General features: G+C 38.3%; 2 protein-coding genes across 10 annotated transcripts in view; both read right to left on the bottom strand.

The window, feature by feature from the left end:
* The window catches only part of LOC148644088 (nuclear receptor subfamily 5 group A member 2-like), a 313,041-nt gene that overhangs the window by 120,374 nt on the left and 168,509 nt on the right, over positions 1–24,158 (bottom strand). The gene's annotated exons all lie outside the window — the stretch shown is intronic.
* The window catches only part of LOC148644090 (nuclear receptor subfamily 6 group A member 1-like), a 205,399-nt gene that overhangs the window by 36,547 nt on the left and 144,694 nt on the right, over positions 1–24,158 (bottom strand). The window contains exon 1 of one of the 4 annotated variants that reach the window (XM_088615253.1): positions 13,324–13,477. The exons of the other annotated variants lie outside the window; for them this stretch is intronic. Coding sequence (XP_088471379.1) covers positions 13,324–13,390 — 67 coding nt within the window. The 5' untranslated portion in view covers positions 13,391–13,477. Of the gene's footprint in view, positions 1–13,323; positions 13,478–24,158 lie in introns of those variants that run through there. 4 annotated transcript variants of the gene reach the window in all.

Genomic DNA, 24,158 nt, shown 5'->3' with positions numbered 1-24,158 from the left:
TTTACACAAGCACTTCATTTTGGGAAGCAGGCCTCTGTGGCTTTCTGTTACCTTTTAAACCCAACTACAGTACTTGCTAATTAACCTACCCAAGTGTGTAAACAAAGACAGCTGGCTCCCCTGTCTAAACAAACAGCAAATTTAAAATGTGGTGGCCACAGCAGACCGAAGCATTTTATTAGCATGCAAATAATATATGTGGGTTTGTATAGCACATACAGGTGACAAATATATGTCTGTATGAAATAAATTGGATTTAGACAAAAAATAATAATTCCCTACACTTATATAGCGCTTTTCTGGACACTCCACCCAAAGCGCTTCACAGGTAATGGGGACTCCCCTCCACTACCACCAATGTGCAGCATCTACCTGAATATCATTAGAAATATTCTTCAAGATCTTCAGGTGTGGTTTACAAACTGTAGTCAAAGCAATAGTAAGTTAAAACATGCTACCTATATAGGATTATTATTAATTATTATTACTGATAATACAACCACATTGTAAGCCTTTTTAAATTAGCCAGATTCAGGCTAGGTAGTACTAAGGTGGGATTCTTCTACAGAAAACAATGCTGCTGCTGGAAGTAGTATTGGTGGACCAGTAGGTGGAACTCTTGAGTCTGGTCGAGAACCCAGAGCTCCAGGATTATGCCTTAGGACACACCAATAAGACATCAAACTATGGTCCCGATTACCTGATTTAAGTTCACGTGACACTATTTTTAAGAGTAAGGATGTTACCCCAGTGTCCAGGCTGAATTCTACTTTGAGCATGCAGAGTCTGACCTCCTTAAATTCTTTCCTTATTTAAATCAGCAATGTAATTTTTTCTTCCTTCACCTACTTTGTTGTTTACAGGGGATGCTTATCCAGAATAACTGCTGAGCCTCACCCAGGTATATGCTATAGATTGCTTTGCTCCTTATTCGATTTTAATGTAGACCCCGATAGTAAAGAAAAATTAAAATCCAATTTCTTTAAAATCATTTTTTTATTGATACATTCTTGAAGCACTCGAGTTGAAAACTTCCTTGGTGCCATTTCAAAGACAGCACGGTGTTTTCATTCAGGGAAACCACTCAAAAGGTGTTCCAAAGGCTCATAAATACTTGTCAAGGTGCAAAATGCAACCAAAATGATCCATAAAAGTACTTTTCCATAGGTACTGTGCCATCTTGAAACTGTTCAACAGAACTAATCGTCTAAAACAACGTTAAAACGAGACAATATCATTCAACACCCTTCAGCTTCCAGGCTAAGAAACTCTTATGTGAGCAATACAGGATAAAATTGTTTTATAAACTGTCAGGAATGAGATTTATCATCCCTGATATTTATCTGAATATCCTTGTCACAAGCAACAGCCAGCACTAGCTTAACAGCACTCTAAAAATGTATACTAGGAGGGAACCAGGATGAGTATTTAGTGTGTAATCTACTCCGCTGTGGTGTGCCTTGACTCGTTAAGTTAAAAATACTGAGTAAACACTGTAATGCAATGGAGGTTTATTCGACTTAAAAAATATGAGGAAAACCTGGTTTTGAATGGGTTTTAAATCAGCACAGCGTTCAGTGCTGTGGAAAGCAATAAGCTGTCCATAATGAGAAGAGAGTGGATATGACAGACCCTGTTTCAAGGCCTTAAGTTAAATAGATGGCTTGGCACATAAGATTATCTACTGTATTTCAAATGAAACAAGAATGCTTGCTTAGATATACATGTATATGTAAGCATTACCGGACATGAAATCTTAACCCCTTAATGAGACAACAGATGACTGTCGTTTTTCTTAAGAGTGACATTATTCTTCTTCCCAACCTATCCATATGGCTCTAAAAGAAAGATTTTTACTCACTATCTTTCTCAGGAGCCTTATATAAGAACAGGCATCTCACTAGTTTCGCTGTTTTTAGGCTTCACGGTCTCATAGATACAAGATGATTGCTCATCTATGAGGCTGCAGAAAAGGCTAACCATTACCTCAGTGGTCTCAGTTCTCTTTTGTTTAATCCCTGTGCCTCAAAATTATGACATTATTGGTTTCTTTTCTTTATGTATATTTATGAGGACTCAAAAAATCTGCCTTTATACTCTGGACACTAAATCTTCCTTGAGCTGCCAGCAGAAAGTGCAGCTCTGCTAATCACCTAGGTAACAGCACATTCACTGCAGCACACTTTGGGCAGAAGCTGCAGACTCTAAAAAGCTGTTTAAAATCTTAAATGGCATAATCCCAACCTTCATTTACCAGATAAAGACAAGCACAGGGAGAGCATTAGCAAAGGCCTCTTAAGTTTCCTTTTCTCATTCTGTCTAACTTGGTGGGGACATGCTTGAATATAATACCCCAGCCCTACCCCCCCACACACTCACACATCCCTCAACCCAACCACCACCTTCTCCGTCATAAAAATCCTTAACAGATGGGAAGATACCATGGTTACGGTGAATAGCTGAGCTTTGCAAGACCTTACAAGACTGGAATGTTCCTGGGCCTAAGTGAGAGACATGGCTGAGCAGTCACAAAGGGTTAAAAAAAAAGACCTTCTCAAGGCTTATGTTCATAATTATGATATCAGTTAACATTGTTGTCTTTCCTCCTGTTTAGAGGTCAATGAGCCATTATATCAGACAGTGGCTATCGCTTGTCTGAAGCACAACAGGGAAGGCCATAGTGCATTTTCATGTTATATCCACACAAAGCCGGCTACAATAGTAGCTGCGCTGGCCGCAATCCTTAATTCGGGGGTGCCGACTCTTCAGAGAGTGGACGCGATTAAGAAGAAAAAAAAAACAAACAAATGCAGACATCAGGAGGCGTTTTTGAGAGGTGTCCTGAACACTGTATTAATCCCTAATGCAGGAAAAAAAAAAGCTGGATTTCAGAGGGGTTTTGATAAATACAAATGTATTGAGAGTATCCTGCAATAAAATGGCCTGCAACCAGAGTTTAATGCCTTGCTTTCAGCCTGATTGGATCACGGTAAACACCAGGGCTACTGCCCCGGCACCTCCTCCTGGATTTCTTCGGGATGCTATTGAGCAGGCAGGACAGCCTAACGGTCACTGCCTCCTGACCCCCGTTATTTGTCACTCATTCTTATTATACGCAAGAATGCCGGCTTCGGTCGGCTCGCACTTGAGTTAGCAATGACCTTTAAATTCATCACAGCTTTTTCATCCTATGCAAAGCAGCCGTGTGGTGGGAAAACCTCAGCTGCTCCTGGGGAGGTGACAACAACATGAGAAAACCTACGCTCGCACCCCTCCCTTGACTCGGGACATAAAACGAACAAAAATGAGCGCGTGTGCTCGGATATTTGAGCATTTGTAGGTCACCCGAACTCATTTTGTACGAGTTCAAAAACCGACTGTGAAAACCTAAGTTTAAGATAATTCTTTATGCTTCAGTTGAATTTAGCTGAGCTGAGAGACCAAGGTCCAGTGTTACAAAGCTTTTTTATGTTTTCCTGCAACAGCGCACCTTACCGGACACACACTACACATTAAAATCAACTAGCAAGATAAATTGCAGTTTCAGGCAAAAATGTTTTTGACAAGTAGCCTTGATTTGATTTTTACAAAATCAAAGAAGGTTTCTGTGCACCATGTTATATGTAAAACATACCCAAAAATTCTCACATGGTTTTTCTTTTGTAGTGGCCCTGTGACTAACTAATGAGTAGGAGAAAGGCATTAGGGTGTGTGCATGTAAACCTGTTGTTCAAATCTGTTAGAAAAATGGGATTTTACAAGCCTCTCAGATGAGTGTAATAAAACTTTCTTCTAAATTATCCAAGAATATTACACACTCAACATCTAGTAAAGCTGAATATCTTCCATTTTTTGTTCTTAAAATGTATTTTTACTTAGAATACTTACAACATACAACACAACACGATCATTATATCCACTTCAGTGTGTTCTGGACAATCATTCTTGAAAATGACCTTTCAAGAAGGTGAAAACAACTTTGTGCAACTACAAGGAGAAGAGAAACTTAACCCTTTATTGCCTCTTTTAGGACAAAATGTAGATCCAGGTGTCACTCAGGAGGGGTTTTAAATTAAAACAATTAGCTGAAAGAGAATCAGCACTGCCTAGCCTCTCTCACAGATATGCTAAATAGTGAACGAGAGACATTTAAATCCCCTAGGTATTTCACACTCTAATTACTAGCTGTTTTGGCTTTATTGTACTCCACTGACAGAAGATTCTGTTTACACACATATTAAAATAATCAGATTAATCTTAACGATATGGCAGTTTTACTGTCTGTAACCATAGCATTAATAGTACCCAAGAGTGGAAGATCCTATCCTATAAGGACTGAAGTTGGAAAGACTAAAATCTGTTTCTAAAGACAGCTATAACAAACACCAGATCACACAGCTGTTGTTCATTTAAATCTTAACACCTACGAAATCTGTGGTGCTCGTGTGTGTGCGCGCACAGGAGTGGCTAAAACACAAGCAGATGAAAAAATGTAATTAATTTTGAGCCATATTTGCACATTGAACTGATCTAACTTGCTAAGAGAAATGGATCGCTATAAGACAGTATAACTTCATATAAGCTCCTGGCAGACTATAAATAAATTCTAAAATTAATGAAAAGGATATTCAGATTAGGCGTTGCTTAAAAAAACTTAACTTTAAAATATGTGGTAGGGAGGCTGAAATGGTGACAATATAATGAACACATTTTATCCTGCAGCATCAATATTGATAGCCCCCAAAATGTTGTGATCTATAAAACATCCTGAGCATCTTGATTTTCAGCAGCATATAAGAGCATGGCTCTGTATAACACGTACGATTTCAAAACTGAAACACAATAATCAAACAAATGTATTTGAATAATATAAGCAATTGTAGTGTTACTTTCTGACGTTGTAAAATCAGGGGCCATCATTACATCCAGACATTGATTCACCTACCATCCGCAAACTACAAACTTTGAAGTTGTAGAATTTGAAGAATTTGAAGATGGTTTTCCATGAAACAGAAGCAGAAGACTCTCATAAACTGAAAGACAGCATCTTTGGGAAAATGGGGTTTTGTTTAAATCTCATCCGGGGTTTAATTTCGATCACTCTTCAGAACAGTGTTTAAGATGTTAAATCTATGGGCATTCTATGTCAAAAATATATATTTGGCCATGCTTCAAAGATACATTGCATTTCAGATTCATTGTAGAAACACTCTGTCATAAGCACATACAAAACACAAGGGTCTGCGGGGAAAAAAAAAGTTTAATGGGCCCAGAAACAAGGTACCCACTGAGTTTTCTGCACTGCAAACTATTTTCTAAAGTAGTAGAGTCCTAGATAAAGAGCCAGTAATATCCCTTTGTTGCACTCTTCAGTGAAGCCATAAATATCCTGTAACACTGAAAGATGAGTAAGGAGTCAGGAGGTTGCAGAAACTCCTGAAAAGCAGATACCCTATGCTTACACTACAATGCTGCATACTGCCTTCTGCAATGCGATGGTATTTCATCAGTCACAGACTTGCAATGTGTCTAGAAACCAGTTCTTGTATGTGTATGCTTATTCATTACTTCTTTAGAGAACCGAGGAAGTCTCATGTAGGATTTTAGATTCTATGGCATCTGCATCATACTCTCGGGCAGGAGTAATGTTTTGTTGCAGATCTATGACTATACTCACAAATGTTACCTTCACTTCCAAAGATCCTCTTTAAAAATCAAACACTTTAATCAGGAAGCTTGGATCTTAACTGGCAGAATCCAACTAGTTGGCTGAATTCACAAAAACAACCGCAATGTCCTTAAATTTGCATGGAATTCATTTTTTGGGATGCAAGTCCAGACGAGCTCTCTCTCGTCACTCGTTTCTCAGGTCTGCAAATTTCCCAACCCGTCCTCGGAACTTTTATCACCTTTTGGTCTCAGCCTTGTCACGCGAATTTCCATTGCCTGAGGTGGCACTGGACCGTATATGAAAATCCATCTGCTAACATGACACTGTGGCCACAACATGACTACCAGGCAGCTGGAGATGAGGGTTGTGATACAGCAGGGACGCTGACGTTAAAATGACATACAGTGGCAAAACAGATAACGCTGCAGCTTCTACTCTGATTACATACAAGTGGGCTGACACGGCGGCACAGTGGTGAGCACTGCCGTCACACTGTGACACTGAGTTTCAAACCTGGGGTCCTTGCATGGAGTCTGCATATCCACGTGGGTTTCCTCCCCCCAGCCAAAGACATACTTGTAAGTTAATTGTGTGTGTGTGTCTGTATGTGTCCTGCAGTGTACTGGTGTCCCATCCAAAGTGCATCCCGCCTTGCTTTCACTGCTTGCTGGGATAGGCTCCCACTTCCCCGTGACCCTGAATCGGATGAAGCGCTAAGAAAATTGACGGACGGAGAGGCGCAAGTGGTGCATAAGGCGCACGAAAGACTGCAACAAGATCTGGGCGAATTTCCCCCGTCTTCAAGAACTGGTATCTGGCTTGGCAAAGTATACCTAGACCCGAATTTGAAGACGCGCTACAGCTAGTTTGGCTCCGTCCCAACAAACAGGAAGCAAATGACACAGAGGGGTCATCCACAAAGAGCGTGGGTTAGCATCTCATCCGACACATGACGCAACATGCCAACATCTTTTAATCTGTCTTTCGCATCACTGCAGGGCTGCTCTGGCTTCACAGCAACATCACCTATTCTCAGGTGAGAAATATTCGAATCACAATTTCCCTATGCTATTCATTGTGGCATCACGTCCAGTGTGCAGCTGCCTTGAGAATTTTAATTCGCTGTAGATCTCACGTCACAGAGGATTTTAAAGTGCACACATCGCTTGGATTTTCCATTTTTCCTCAATTCTTGAACTTTAAAGCGCTCGCAGTTTTCTCATTAGGCACCTTATGTGAGCTTCTTGGCAAACATTAATGGTTTTTCCAAGTTTGTCGGTGAATTAATTTGAGATTACAAAAGTATGGAAACGAGGACTATAGTAGTACTACGAGCCAGGAATCCGTAAACTGTAAATGTCTCTGCTCAAGAATTCCAACTTGAAAAAAATGACATTCATTCAAAACACTGATCCAATGTAAAATATACAGTACATTCTAATGAAGCACTGAATATATTTAAATTTGAAATAAACCTTTAACCAAAAATTAATCGTTGTCATTTAGAAGCTGGGGTCTAAACCGTGGGTGAAGGCGATCCACATTTGGGCAGATACCTGCAGAATTTACTTTGTTCTCCAGAACTATTGTGACAAACGTGCTAAATCAAATGCCGGAGCCATTGCACTGGTGTGTGAAAATGACGAAGCATTCGCAAACCGTCAACCTCATCTTGAACTCCAAGCATTTTATGGTCTCAGCCTTCTAATCCCTCCCCCATGACACATTAAAGGAGACATTGTTTTCCAAAGGTCACGGTAGGTTTCATTCCAAATTTTAATGCATTGAGGAAGTACAACTGGGGGAATTTAAATGGCCTCAGAGTAACTTAATTTGTGGTATAAGGCCTTTCAATGGAAGTGCTCTCCATTAATATTTCCCTAACTTTCCAAAAACACTTACTAAATGTTTTTAGAACTGCATTTCTAAATTAAAGACAAAAGTTTATACACCATACCTCCTTTGGGTTTTAACACCATAACACATCCTACATAAAAAGACAGAAACGTAATATGCATTCGAGACTTCTCCTATTTGGCCTTGATTTAAAATCCACACGGTTTTTGTGCTTTGTGAAGTAAAAGAAAAAGGGCAGCAGCATTTGTGTCAGCCACAAAAGTGTGATGACTTCCGATGCATACCAGCAGAATTGAACTGGCCTTCAAAGAATTAAAATGGTTGAAGGAGGCAAATATCAAATATAATTGGCTTATTAAATTTTGTAAAAGTGGTGTCAGGTTACAAATATCCAAAGTCCTTGTCACAGATGAATGAAACCAGGAGGTTGTGGATAGGGGGTTGGGTGACAGGGAAAGTGTTTTTTTAGCTGTAGTTTTCCACTGCTGCTTGACATGTTCCTGTTCCTAAGTCAAAGAAAGCTTCTCTTTAATATCAAAGACAGCAGGACCCAGAAGTTTGTTGTTTCTCCTGGTTTACAAAAGATGACAAATGCCTTTGCATACTGAGCACTAGCAACTGATGGGTTTTATCTAGACCTTTATTAATTTTTGAGTCATCAAATTCTTACAAATATTCTATCCTTTTTGTTAATGTTATGTTAATACATTTTGTGACTGTTCAATCTCACAACAATAGTTGCTGAACCCTTAGGCACTCAAGAGAGATATTTGCTCATTGTTGACTGGTATCTTTAAGGGGTCAACAATGGTACAATTAGCATTTAGTAATTAGCTGCTCTCTAAAATATCACTGTAGTTCCATTGTACCATTTTTCAAAGTTAAATCTTTATTTACTGTACCTTATAAATCTTCAAGAATTTGTCTAAGGTAATAAAGCAGTTTTCACATCATTTTGTTTAAGATTTTTCCACATGCCATAATTAAAATTTGTTTGTGTTTTTAAATTTCGAAGCAATCAATACAAACTTCAACCTAATGTCTTGATAAAGATGATTAATATCACTGGGCAAAGTTCTGAAATTGTAGATCAAAATGAATAAATAATGTTAGCAGCAATAACTGAAACAGGACAGAATGTTCCTCCTTTTAAAATAACACAATGACATTGTTCTACTGTTTATACCATACAAGCCCTACAAGCCTCTTTGTTACCTGTCAGTGTTAACATTGCAAAACAAATTAAGATAATGAGGAGAACTTTCAGTCTGTAACCATCAGAATTATATAGACGTATAGTCTACTACAGTTACTGCTCTTGTTTTTACTGTGAGAGTCTGCTACATTTCTCACCGTTTTCATACACGCACAAACTAAGGAATATACTGGATTTAATGTCTTCATTAAGCAAGCCCTCCAGTTACTTTAGCCAAACAGTATAACTCCTGGAGTGGTGTATCTTTTATTAGAATAAACTCTCTTTTATAGACAACTTACCACGTATCGGTGCTTCTTACTCATCAACAAAACTGATTCTAAAAAACACATCTGATGATGTCCTGAAGGCAGCAGTCTGTATGTTTTGGATCTTCTTGAAGCCGTCATTTTTTCAAACGCTCCTGTACTCCTTGAGCAAATGATTGCCAAGGCAGCTCAAAATCCAAAGTATAAAGAGTGATTTGTGTTAATAAACAAAATCCGTACACAAGAATGGTGAGGGTGAAAGCCAAAAGATTATTCTAGGACTGCAAGATGGCTAAATCACGCTTCTGTTCCATAATTAACAGGCTTCTTTCTATTTTCAGCGTTCAATGCAATTGTAATCAATACAGCCCTACAGGAAATTAGGGAAATCAAAAACCTAAAATTAAGAAGCATGACATATAATGGAGAATGCTATTGATTATTTCCTCAAAACAAATGGTATTCCAAAGACAAATGGATTTCCCACCATGGATCTTTTCTCATGTTGCCACATTGAAACAGTGGCAAACTGAGGCATTGGTCCCTCTTGTCATTAAAGATCTTTTATTCTTTGTTACTAGAAAGTTATTTTAAAATGTACACAGAACTCACTTGTGTCGGAAAATGTCACTGCTTTTTGTGATGGAAACCTCTTTCTAAGCAGAGGCTTAAGGACATGTTGCAAAGCGAGAAGAATAATTTAAAGCATAATCTTAAAACTGTTATCCCCCAAAATGTCGTAATTCGTCAAAAGTGATCAAAATGTGTTCTCCTTTCGCTTAACAGATTTAAAAAAAAAAGCTCAAAGGTCATTAAGGGAGACATACTGTAGGTGTGGAAAATCAAATTGAGATCTTCGGAATTTAAACAATTTGGAAATATCTGTTAGAGATAAAGGAATTTGAAGAAACCTGCACCAGAACAAAAAGCTTTGAAAGTTCTTGGTTATAAAAGCTATTTCAACTGCAATTTCAACGCAGATTCCTGTATGCAACAAGAGCTCCCTTGTTCAAGCTGTATATGTTTCCTACAATACCGAAGGCTATGAAGGGAAAGTCCATATTCTGAAAAATATCCATTTTCACACCACATTCAATGCAAGGACAGTTTAAAGAGTGATAGTTATATTCTACATTCAGTACAAAAGTGCACATATATACTGAGGGTCCTACATAAAAGTACTCACACACCTCATAAGAATATATTACACCCATAAATTTAACCCACATTAACCTAAACCAAATGTTTCAGTTAGTGTTAAATAGGTTAAGTTTTGTTTCTAATTATATTTACGCAACGCTGTTAAATTTATGTAACACACTGAAGTAAGGCTTACTTGTGCGCAAACACAAATCGCATAGATTATATTTCAGAGCTGCAGTACAAACACAGACTAAAGACAGATTTGTCCCCTTCATTTGAAGAGCTTCTTCCAAAAGCACAATCCGCAGCAACAAGAAGCACCAAAGTTTAATTCACAATCATTAGAACAGGTTCCCCTCGGTTTTTTTGTTTTTCCATCCTGTGGGTATCCTGCATGCTTACCCACAACCACCCCACTGTTACATAATAGTAATTAAGAAGTCATCTAGTTTTTGTTATGTTGAGTGATAGGGCTAGCTTCCTCATATTTACTGTATTGTTACAGTCCTGCCTCATACATGAAAACAGACACAACAACACATATCTGAGAATTGCGTAAAAATAAAATACACAGCCACTCAGCTTTTCATGTGCAATAAATTATTCAGATTTTTTTCCTGCTACTTCTGATGAAAGCCAACAGTGGATTTGCCAACGGAATGAGTTTTATCTTCAGAAGTTGCTAAATAGCTCCAGAGTCCGCTTAATGCTGTTTTCTGCTTAACCTATCGCCTTCCTTGAAACTGACATGACAGCTGTGAAAACTCTAACTTTGCTACATCAGGCTAACCCCAAACTCAATTCGAAATATTCAACATTAAAATAAAAGCTTCCTTCGGCTGGGTCAGTTACAAAAACATCGGGACACAGGTTACATTCTTCTCTGGATAAACAATACTTCTAAATACGCCTGGGTTAGCCGTATTTTTAAGCAGCATTCATGTTTTTTAAGGTGCTGATGAAATAGATAAACATGTTCTTCGCCTACATGTGTTGGTGGTGAGCTGCGTGAAGAGACTGAGGGGAAGGGGACAGCCATAATCCACCGCAAATCCATTATGGATTTCGGAATTTGTAAATGAAAAGTGGGCAGTTATGTCCACATACAGCCAGAAAGTTGAGAAAATAAATACTTTGCGAGGTAAACTCTGTTTAGCGCTGGCTAAATTTAGCCTGCATTTAAGTGCAGAGAACCAGTGACCTCTTCCACTGTTATTGATCTTCACACAGACTTAATATCCCCTCCCCCCACCAAGCCCACCCCCCACTCGCAGAACCCTCCCCCACTGAGACTGCAAAAGAAATAAGACTTCCTGCCTGGCCAGAATGACATGGTGAAAGAGCAGATTGCTGTGCCTTGTGATGATGAAAGCCTGAATGGAATTAACCCTCTATCAGCTGAAACAAAAACATTTGTGTGGGCAGCTGCTGCAAGGGTTAACATCAAGGAGCCATACAATACAGTAGCTTTTCCTTTTATCCGGCAGAGCCCGGCCGACCAAGAGGGTTGAGTTTTGAAGGCTTTTGATGACAGGGTTGGTTTTGTTTTTAAGAAAATGCAGATTTTTTCAGAAAACAAAAAAAGCTTTAAAAAAGAGACCCCCCCCCCACCCCCCTCCTGAAAACAACTAAAAAAACAAGTTTTCTTTCCTCCATCTAGATAAGAGCAAAAAAAAAATTAAACCAGAGGGAAAGAAAAATTGCTTTGTTTTAATGGTGAGGCTGTAATCACCTTTGAGTCAACCCCAGCTGTTACGCACAGAAGTGAGGAAATGCTACACCCAGGAGCTCCTGCTTCAGCTGATCGCTGCCATCAAACAGCGAATGAAGGCACGAGATGGAGGAAAAAAAAAACACAGCCCATCGTGGCGCGTGCTAACCGACGTCTATATTCACATTTTTGGTTCAGATGGTTCCTTAATGAGCTCGGATTACTCTGCGGTATGTACATAATTAAGTGGGTGATTTCAACAGTAAGAGAGTGAAAAGGGAGAAGGAGAAACGCTGAAAGAATTGCAGTCCCACAGTTTGAGAAATCACATTTTCAGATGTCTCTTGCAAATGAGGCGTTACATGTAAACAAGCGAACAAGCTCTTTAACCACTTATCAGCGATTCCTTTCAAAATCTTGTGTGTCCAAATTCCACACTTTCTAAGCAGCACAAAATACAAATTCCGTTCGTTTCAACCCCCTGTCTCTAAAAAAAAAAAAACTCATCTTAATCCTGTTTCTTCTTTGAATTCACACCAAGTCTTCATGAGATGCAATGATTAAATCGACACCGTGGAACACAGAGGAGCCTATCAGTAAACTGGGCCGGTGAGATAAATCAAAGATTTTATTTATCAAAGGTCAACACGTTTGTTTTTTAAATAACAATTGCATAATCCTGATGTGCTCAAATGCTTTCTGCACTCCAGCTCAAAGTTTGAAAAGACATTCAGGTAAGAATAAGCCAGTCCTTCGGGAGATCTGTACCTTATTCTAAGAGCTACAAAAAAAAAGGCAAGACTAAAAAAAAAAGGTGCAATTATGCAACCTGGAAAAGAATGTAAGGAAATGAAGGGAATGTGGGTGGCGGTGAGGCTAAGATCTGTGTGATAGCAGCCCCAAACTAAGGCCCTTGCTAACATCTCAGATGCTTTGAGCACTTGAGCTGACTGGTCACACCAATGTAAGAAAATTAAAGATATACAAAGTAACACTAAGTGGCTACAATCACAGCTCGGGAAAGGAAGCTTATGCTGGTTTCCCTCATATTTTGGGGGGATTGTAATTGTATGCAAGCAGAAAAAAAGAAAACCTCCAAACTGGACACCAGCTGAGGTCCACAATAGGCCCCAGGGGAAAGTACAACCCTATGTGGAAACACCCCAGCCCTAATACCATCAAGTAACAACTGCTGCACAGAAAACCTTTTCCAGATGGGCGGCGTGAGGACAAATCCCAATAAATTACTGATACATACAAAACGACGATTAGCGTGAGCTCAAAAACGTCAACTTCAGATCTGTAAGAGTAACCGGGGTCTCCTTGTCAAACCCCTAGCCATCTTCTCAAGCGAAAGAAAACCGAAAATGACATCTTTCCCAGGAAAAAAAAAACAACCCAACTCTCAACCCTTCAATGCCAGCGGCCAGATCTCACCTGCAGCGTTGCAAGGGGGAAGTAAAAGAGAGACCCCTACCTTCCCATGTGTCCATTTCATTCTTCTCCCAATTTGCCAGTAACTTCCCTGGAAGCCATTCAAACATGCATCTGCTACAAAAAAGCCACCAGCAGGCACAGCCACAACCTCATGTTTCTTCCTCTCTCTAGTGCCAGTTGCTCTCTGAGCTCAGCCTGGGATGCAACACTTTAGCCAGCCCCACAGGTCAGTTTACAACCAGGTCATGTGACTGCAAAGTTCAAGCCCTAAGGTCACAACTTTGCTTGAGGTCCAATGATGACCAGGGGTTATCTGAGTGGAACTGATAGCCCTATTTTCTCCAGTTAACAATGCTATCCCTCCACCCAAATTAGCCCCAACTTTAAATTAGAACAGCCCTCCTAAATACGTTTAGGGATAAACACACAAACAAACACAGGCAGCCAATATTACAACCTCTTGAGGAATTCACAACCGCAGTTCATTTTTCAATTGCTGTTAATGGACATAAAAAAAAACCCACTCATGCTGCAGACATCTTGCAAAACTTCATAATTCTTCATAAACCTTTGTCTCACCATTAGGAGTACATACTACTCCTGGAGGCAGTGAATCATTTGTATTGCTGGAACAAAACAAGGCCACCCATTACATGCTTGAAAAAAAAAAAAACCCTCCCCAAACGGATCCATCAATGTCAATGCGCATCAGAGGAGAGTGGAGAGAGCAGAACTCAATGAAGATCTCCTGCGATTGTATTCAGTCACAAGACTCACAGAACAAAAATCCAGCCCTTATTTTGTGTCAGGGGGAAGTCACCCTTCAATAAAGCTAACTTATAAGGATTACCTTCCATAAAGATTGTCTCCTCCTTCATTCCAGGTACACCCTTTTTTCAGAAAACCATGGTCAAAATGTCCCCTCTTCCTGCTCAGTGAGCCATGTTAACAACACTGCTGGCTGGAGCAGTGCTTGCCTGCCATTCTGGTGGTGGTGAGTCAAATGGGATCCTTATGCTAATGAGCTGTGATGTCACAGATAAGAGGCTTTTCACATTCAAATGCCAGAAGTTGATATAAAGGTTCTTTTTTTTGAAAAAAAAAATATATTTAAGATCAAGAGATTGCTGGGGCCCCATGACAATTCAGGGATGGGGAGTGAGATGTTAAACGTTTGAAAGCTCTAGCATCCCCAGAATCTGGGTCATGTCGCCCTCCCCTCAGGCACGACCAGTCCTCCACAATAAACCCCTCCTCAAACACTCTTCACCAGTACCTCAGGAAAGCCAGGGCTATGTGCTTTGGAGGTTAGGGATTAAGGCCTTTATGGGAACCTTGACTGGAATGGCAAATATTTGGAAACACCAGGCCTGCTGGTTTCTCAGAGCTCCAATAGTACAGTGCACCCTGGGCCACAGTGTATTGAGTGGCTTTTCCTATGACCTCAATACCATCCAATTCATAAGAAGAACATCACCATATGTTTCCATGTAATGGGAAAGTTTAACAAGAGGCTTTTTACTGAATTAAAATCCATAGAACTGACTACACTAATCAGGAAAGCACACATTACAAAGACCAGACTAAACTCTCTTTAATGTTTCTTTTTCAATGTAGTGTTTACCAGTTTTTGCAGAAGGTATTCCTATTGATACAACAGCTACAAAAGAGTCATTTTTTATCGTACAGTACACTAAATGAATGTAAAAAAGTCCAGAAAGTCTGCAAAATCAAACATTGTTTGCTGGACTTAAAGCCATTGTTACAGTGCAAAGCAGCCTTTATCAAAAGTATTCACAACAGCCCTACAGTGAAGTATGTACTGAGAACACAGCTACTGCTGTGACTGTGTCTGCTCCATTCAGTGCTTAGTGTTGTGTCACAAACATTTCTCAACGTCAGGACTGCACGTTTCAATGTAGCAGAGGTCTGTAGCTTCTAATAACTGTGACACAAGCTCTGCATAAAACAAAACGGGATTTGAATGCATTCTACTCAGTGTCTCTCTCAACAGACCCTGTTTGATAAAGGCTTGCACATCTCTTGATTTGGTTTTTCTTTGAAGTTAATTATTAACGGGCTATTTATGACTAAGTAGAAGATGTTTTGCTCTGAGAAATGTCTGTTTTGTTGCGTACCTCTTTCGACCATGATGTGCACTAGTTTAAAACAAATGCATTACCACCATGTGTTTTAAAACAACAGCCAAAGGCAACGAAGAAATTGGAAAAATACAACTCAGCAGACCCAGATTCTACAAGATAACTGGTGTTTGTTAAATGGATAATACAGGTCTTGAACAGGTCTTGAACATATCCCTAAAGAACAAAAATAATTTTGATAGCTGATAAAGTGAATGCAACTGAAATACACTTAGCATTAACAATATTCTATGTTGATGTCAATACTCAATTTCTGCCAAAAACATGAACCTAGGTTGTTGGGTAAAGACTGGAATGTAACAATTTAACAATTTAAGACAAGAAATCAAAACAGTAACTATAAATGGGTCTGTACTTGATGTTCAAATAGATCTATTCTAATGGCAAAAGTACAACAAATGAAAAACATTCCTTTCCATTACAAATTTAGTGCTGGGTCTTCAGGAGTGAGAAATTCAGAACAATAGCATTGTGACCCTACAGGTTAAACAGGCAGGGAGGGAATTCTTTGTTTTCATTGTCTGACTTAGTGCCATTTACCTAATGTGACAACTTGATAATGTTAAAAGACTGGAATCAGCATCTTATTAAACACATGCTTTTCACCCAGAAACAACAGTTATTGAGTGGATTTAAGACTTGTTTTTACTGTATATACTTGCGTGACAACCTGTCAGGCAACATCTAAAGTGTAGCATTCAGTCTACATGAGGTTCACATATTTATATATGTCTGAGAGGAATGAGTAGCAAATGGAATAAGTATATGAAATAATTTAACAAAATGAAGTACAGATTCAGAAAGAAAATGTAGAACTCATGAATTGTACTTTCACTATAAACTATGAGCACAAAACCTAGAGAAACTCTTAATATTATATCCTGAATAACCAATTATAATTATTACCAACATTACTAGTAGTAGCACAAGCATATCTGTAATATAAATGAGACAAAACAAATACATGCACATTGATTTATATTTACACTATGGGGAAAGGTCGTTGTTCACTCTGAACAAATAAAAATGAATAAAATATTGTTCTTTCAGTGACCTATAGATTCCTTGACATTTTTGCACCCCTTAACAGAACTCTTTTGATGACACACATCATGTTAAAAGAAATTTAAAAGGACAAAAGGAAGTGGTAATATCTTTCTCAGTAAGCTCAAACACAAAAACAGCTGAAATCTTTAGTGGCTCTAGATAGAATTCACTCTTATTGGAACAGCCTTATGAAATGAGGGGATAAAAACAGGGGTCTCCTTTTCTTTTTCACGTATATGTATAATACCAATATGTGCAATTGAATGAGAGTCCAAAGTGTGTATTAACATATCAATCTACATACACTGTCCTAAGGAATATGTACCAATCATAAATTAACTTCCATTTCTGCTTGGTCGAGTTATTGTGTGTGCTAATTTTTAGACCACATTTAAAGTGCCTCTGACAGTGATCTCTAACACCACAAGCTCAAGCATTTTCCCCCAACATTTTTAAACAGATAGATAGAAAGGCAAACAGGCAAACACTGTGAGGGTCTGATTTGTAACTACAGGTACTTTACAGAGAGGGGCAGGGCTTTAAAAAAGAGTATTTGACCGTTACTTCGATGGTCTCTCCAGATCAATCTGTTATTTCTGTTTTATCCGGGAAAATGAAAGGTGACCCAAAGCATTCAGGAAAGACGGCTTTGTTAATTAAGCAGCACGGTGATGAGTTTATTCAGGTTTACAGAGACACTGCCTGTGATCCCCAATCCTTTTGTCCTGCGAATGGAATCCACTGCTTTGATTACAACAAGGAGAACATTTCCATGGCAGAAGGATGCTTTCAATGTGAATAAGCTACCTACAGTTCAACTGGCATCGGAAAAAAAAATCCAAGTCACAATGAGGCCAGCAGAACCTCCCATCAGTGAAAACTGAAAATGATGATTTCAGGGGATGTCTGAGACAAGTTAACAGAAACAGCAAGGTGACTGAAACACACATGAATTATGTGTCACGGAGACCTGGAGATACACATTAACATGGGTCAGTGGAAGTATAAAGTATGCTAAAAATGTTCAGATTTCTGTAAACATGTATAGTACGGCATTAAGATTATACATTAATGCATAGCATAACAATAATGTGCTATTATGCACTGTGTTATGCGTTATGCATATGTGTTATGTATAACATATACATAATGCATAACATAACAAGTACAATCATTTTATTATGGTTAAATGGTGCTAAGTTTCAACATTTCAGAATGAGAACTGTAAATGTAAAGCCTTACAACTTTTAGTGTCTTAAATTACCAGTGTCTTTATTGTTTTCCTTTGCGTCAAATGTTAAACTATATACAAATGTTAAATTTGGTTTAATTGCACAATTTTCAAAGGATTTGGTGATGAAGATGGAAAAAAAACCTCCAGAAATTCATGCAACTTTGTCTGCAGTAATACAGTAAATAACTAAAACCTGTTCGGAAAATCACAGTGATTCCACTGAGAATTAAGACAGAGAATAAATCTTGAAAGGGCACAGTTCTTAGCAGTTGTTCTTAGCAGAAAAGCTGGGAAAACCTGCTAAATTGGTCCAGTTATGCGAATGACCTTTGTTTGTTGAGAGCTGGGCTGGACTAAAAACCTGCACACACACCAGCTTTCTAGACCCATGAATGGAGACCCCTGGAATGTACTGTATGTCATCAACAGTTTCAGTGTGAATTACAAAATAAAAGTGGAAAAACATCTATTTTAAATGAATGCAACATCAAGATAGGCAAACTTTTGAATTCAGGGAGATAGGGGTTTTAATGTACTGTTTTTTTACTTCCAATTTAAGAATTTAATGGATAGTACTCATTTATACAAAGCAAAAAGTAGCGACAGTTAAACATTTTCTGTTTAAATAAACTGACCTGTCTTTGCACACTGCTATGTTTATATGTGCATATTTTCCTAATAAGGACTGACAGACTGACAGCCTGTCTGGCCTTTCAAATAGCAAGAAAACAGCACTCAAAGGTGAGTTTAGGTCAAAATGAGGGAGACAGGCTGCACAGAGGCCATGTGTTTGTCTGTTTCTGGTTTTGTAACAGCCAATTTGTTTTTCCTTTTACAATAAAGTTAAACGTTGCATAGCAGGAAGTGCTTTATGAATATAACCCTCTTGCACCTGCTGGGTTTACTTTACCAAATCACAGGATCATGCTGAAATGTTGCCGATTTGTATCTGTGCCTCAGCAAGTGCTAATTTGTTGCTAAGGAACAAAAGAGGAAATAAAAGTGATCCGTTTCCTTATGTATTACCAGCAGCAAAATCAACTCCTAGTGGTGCCAACATCACACTACTGAGTTTAATTATCACAGAGAAGAGAGACAACTTCTAGGATCTCTGAAGATAATCAATGCTATACTTTTCTGTTTTCACTGCCCTCAGTCAAATTGGGATTGCTAGGAGCAAAATAAAATGTTCACACACAGAGAAGCAAATTCACAACCAACACAATACATCACAAAATACAACACACATATCCGGAGAGAAAGATTCATTCGGGCTTCTCTGTGTGCTTCACAGTGATATGTGATGGGGCTGCTCAGTTTTGACTTGTCTGATTCAACTCTGTCGGCATTCTTAAAGTGATCTCGATTCGCAGGAATTTCCAAAGACAATGTATTGCTCCTTTTCTATTAATTGGTTCATAGGCAATACCAAAAATTCAGCTTAGATTAATTTTATGGTACTTTACAAGGACAGCGGTCCCTGATCCCAAAGCTCCATAATACAGCAGGTTCTATAATAATCCTAAAATCATTTTCTGAAGACTTGCAAAAATGTCAATTTTCGATCAATTTAGCATGAAATTAGAAGAGTTCAGGTTAGTGGCCAACACTGCTACTTAGATGCTGTAGGATGTGCAGGTTTTCATTTGAAACATGCTCTGAATGTATTCATTCAGATAATGGTTGAAATCATAGTAATGCAAAATCTAAACTAACTCACAAATTGTTTCAAGCTAGAAAGAACCTTGTTAAAAGGTTGTGGAGGTTACTTCCTGGAAATTATCTATTTTAAATGAGTGCAACATTTTGCATCAGGAGACCGGTACAAGACCGGTAACTATGAGCAAGCACTCTGGCTGCAATGTTCCGAACAAGCTGAAGCACCATGGTTTAAGATCATAAGGACAGTAAATGAGTTAGTAAGTTCAACAACAAGGGCTTAGTTGATGAGGGTACCGAAAAAAATCTGAATCACTTATATTAGAAATATCTAAACACAAGGTGGTTTTAATCAAATAAAATTAAGGAGATGCAGAATCACCCAATCTCAACAAATATAAAGCATATAATTGTGAGGAAAGAAGACTGACTTTGAGATGATGCTGCACTTACTGAAGTACATTAGCAATCCACATTTGGCATTGTTAGTCCAAATCCACATGGTGCTTTTCACTGGGCACAGTGAGAAACAATTTAACTTTGGAACTGCAGATTCATGCTGACTTAAACTCATTAAGCCTTCAAAGCTTCATGCAAATGTTTCTGTTTTTTTTTTTGGTTACTATCGTATAACAAAGACTTAGAGAATCAATTTACATCAGTGGGTAACAAGACAAGGTATCCTCAGAAACCAGCTTTTACTCAACAGAAAATAAATTAATTCCATAATACAAAAATGTTTTGCATTTTTATTTAAAGGTAATTTTGCAGTTCACTGCAAATTTATCAGTTTTTTTGAGGTCTTAATACCATGTCCTGCGATGACAAATCATGTGAACTAATTTTGGTCTTTTAATGAAAGATACATGTCTTTCATAAATGAGGTTTGTATAAGAACATGCGATGGTATTTTTCTGGTTCCATCAAAATAAGCACAATGAACCATATCTTTTGTGGTTTACATTTAAAATAGGATTAAATTTAAAGGGATATTTGTTGTTTGAAACACTGGTAACCAATAGATCAATGCATTTGATCCATTTCAGCAGATTAAAAAAAGCCCCAGGTCATCTACAAACACCACAAGAAGGAGCACTGTGGAATAAACTGGTGTGCTTAATTACCATTTCCAAATAAATTGCTTACTTAGGCATGAGAATGTATTTAGCACAGTAAAAGATGTACATTAAAAAATTTATATGTATTGTGCAATACAAAACTACACTAGAAATCTTGACTGGGAGATTTTTACAAGCAGAAAGGGTATCGTTCATACATAATCTCAGATATTTAAAATGAATATACAAAATATACAATAATTATACACAAACATATGCTTACCAATACCTATACACAATATATACATGTACACAAATACACTTATTCTACAGTACTATGCATGTTTTGGATAATGTATACAAATTGATAATACACAACTAAAATGCAACACTGTGATATAACGTTTTGAATGTCAAAAGTATAAAAAATGTGAACAGAAGTAAGGAATAAAGAATTATGCTATGTTGTCAGTGAAAAGTCTAACATAATACCAAAAAGAAAACTTTAAAAAGCTGGTATCAGATATGACCTTGCTGAGCAATCCTGACAGAGATGGCTCGCAGACCTCATCAACCTCTGGAGCAACTGTTGTAGCCTAGCCTGCTACACCTTCCCAGCTGGATGTGGTTTCTGTTAAGGCATGAGCGAGTTGATCCCACAGATACTCTACTCCAATTAGGTGAGGAGAAAAGGCTGCCCGTGGTAAGATTACACTGTGGATCTCAAAGAAGTCCTAGGGTTTTGTAGCCTTGCGACCATTGACCTTCTGGAATTGATTTCATTTCCAAATTGGTTCCAGGAATGAAAAAAAACACAAGTTAAACCCCAAACTATTGTATTGTTGACCAGTAAGGCTGTCCTCTATCTCTGAGCCATCAACATGTTACCCTCGAACAGCCTCTGAGCATTTTCAGACAGATGGCAGAGTACAGTCATTAAGCCGATGCTGAGTAATTTTTTTCGTGATATTACTCATACTCCAGCTACTTCTGTCTGAAAGCATTTACCCAGATGAATCTGACCTGATCCCCACAGAGCCTGTATCTTTGGCTGGACTGCTTGTCATCGAAGCTCAACATCTCAATCTCAGGACAGCTTCTCTCACATCCAACAGCAACCAGGGGGATTTTATGACTCAAATAGCGTATTTACACAATCTTTACCAAATTAACTTTTAAATGGAATCATATAGCAAACACTGACCAGCTTGCATTTTTTAAAGCCACATAACTCAAGCTGAGTATACTGCTATTTCAAATTACTCAGCCAATCAACAGTTTGCTCAGTATTTAAAATAAATAGCATTCAGCACGTATCCAATATGTAACAGATCGGAAAGTTAGCATTTAATTTGTGCGGCAGTATAATTAGTATTGTACAAAACACTTTGTTTTTCAGATAGAGAAATTGTTCTTTGCATTTCAAGAAAAGGCTTTCTCTGTTTACTTAATTTTAGCTTTTAGAACACAAAAAAATACTGAGTCACTTAATAAGAGCATAAGTTCACAATACTTATACTTACTAATTTCATAAGACTGTACCTCGAAAAAACTCATTTAATCGATTAGACTTAAATAGGTGTTCTTTAAAGTCAGTTTCTATAAGCTGAGAAGATTCCAATTCAAGACTACAATTTTTTTTTTTGAAGGAGAATCCTTATTTAAGCAAACAAATTTGGCAAGAGAGCAGGCAGGGAACACAGCAAAATGAAACAGAGGACCAGTGTGTCAGAAATGCTATTTGGAAAGTAAGAACTGAAGAATTGAGATCTCTATGAAATGAGGCCTACAGTAGAGTAGGTTTCAGCTTTGACATCTGTTCAGAATCCTGAACAGAGAAGTAAAATTATTGTGGCAAATTATTTTAAATGAATTTTACGTTGCTCACGGCAAGACCCAATGCTGACATGGCAAGACTGTTTAGCCTCTGTGTCTTACAGTGATTTTATATTAAAGATAACAGATCCAATGTACTGTTCTGCGCTAGAGCCAGTCTTCACATCTTTCAAAATTAACCAAAATCCCAAACATCCCACACTAACACTTCCAACTTGTTTTGTTGGTTTGTGAAGGCAGTTTCCAGCTTTTGTAAACAAGACAGTGCTCTCTTGAGGAAACAGGAAACGTCAGTGCCAATTTGTGCATTGTAAGGTACTATATTTGTACAGATATAATGAGCACAACACTTTGGGATTTCAATTTATATGTGGGATAGATGAGCAGGACATGAGGTGTATATACTATTCATCTCTCCTTGGGTTCTTATAAAAAACTAACATGAAAGGTTACATAACACAAAGGTGGTAGTAGCCATACAGAAAATGCTCAGTGGCAGCAGTTCGTATGTATTAAAATCTCCCTGACTGAAGAAAAGCACTTAGAATCCAAACCTTTCACCCGGTGTTCCTCTCTCTCAGGAGGTGTTTAAATTTGGTTATAATTATATACCATGTTAAAAACAAATCCTACATCATCGTTTTGAATCTTTTGTTAGATTCAACACACAATCTACATTGTTCACACACTGGTATTTCAGTTCAGTTTATCTGTCAGATGCACAGCTGCACTGAAATGTTTATTTACATGTATGCTCTGATACAAAGTCATCAAGGAGACATTAAAGTCGTGGTTTTCTTGACAGTGCACTGTGTTTCTTCCACAACAGTCAATTGTCCTTCAGGTGCAAGTTTAGTGCTGTATATCTGCAAGCAGCACATGGAGGCAGATTAGTAGACTAATTTAGCCTGACTGCTTGTGAAATAGCTGCTTGTTCAGGCACAGTAAGTGTACAGGAGACCCGTCATAGAAACAAAAACACCTTTAGCACATGAGCCACTGGAATTCTGTTGCAACACAGTGACCACTCTTGGGCCTTTCCCTGCATATCAGGGGAATTAAAAAAGTGTCAGCATGAGAACTGTAAGACAGGACATTATGCAGCACTCCTGTTCCCAAGTTTCATGTTTCTTGAATGGTGTACTACGTGTATTCTGGTGCAGAAGTTAATTCAAGGGATGTTACGTTGAAACCATACAACAGACTAGTAAAATCCCTATTTTGCATACTGTGTATAATTTTGGTCACCCCAATCCAAAAGAAATCCTGCTGCTCTATAATTAGCACTAGGCTTCAACAAAACTGTCACGCTAATAAAACAGAATCGTTTTAGCGCCGAGCAGAGAAGACCATGAGAAAACCCAGTCTAAGTATTAAAAATGCTCCTGGGCACTGAAAAAATCAAACAGATAGACTTCTTCAGAACTCTCAGCGAAACAGAAACCAGAGCACACAGGCAGGAACTACAGGGAAGTGCATGTTAATCTGTGAAACGGAGGCACTTCTTTATACAAAGGACTGGGGAGAATAAAACAAGCTACCCAGCTACGCTGTTGAAGATGACACTCTGGCTTCTATCAGGAAGTGGCTGGATGAGATCTTTGATTCCATTAGCTGCATTTTAAGCATGTTTCTAAACATCAATTTATTCTGGTATTTTACTTAAGCACGATCGTCTGAAATCTGAACCGCAACCACGTACAAATTAAATTCAATCTTTTTCTGTTTTAGAAAGGAATACAGTCTAAGTAAAGAAACTAGAATTCCAATAGCTTACTGGGACTTATAAGATGGATCCTTTTCAACAGCAGAGCATGGGCAAGGTATAAATGTGCCTGATTTTGACCCTTGCAGCTGACTTGGCTTTCAAATGAATACT

This window comes from Lepisosteus platostomus, chromosome 21 (genome assembly GCF_059453375.1).
Source record: "Lepisosteus platostomus isolate fLepPlt1 chromosome 21, fLepPlt1.hap1, whole genome shotgun sequence".
Classification (NCBI taxonomy): domain Eukaryota; kingdom Metazoa; phylum Chordata; class Actinopteri; order Semionotiformes; family Lepisosteidae; genus Lepisosteus; species Lepisosteus platostomus.
The sequence above is the reverse complement of the archived record's forward strand: the minus strand, read 5'-3'. Positions and strand labels throughout refer to the sequence as shown.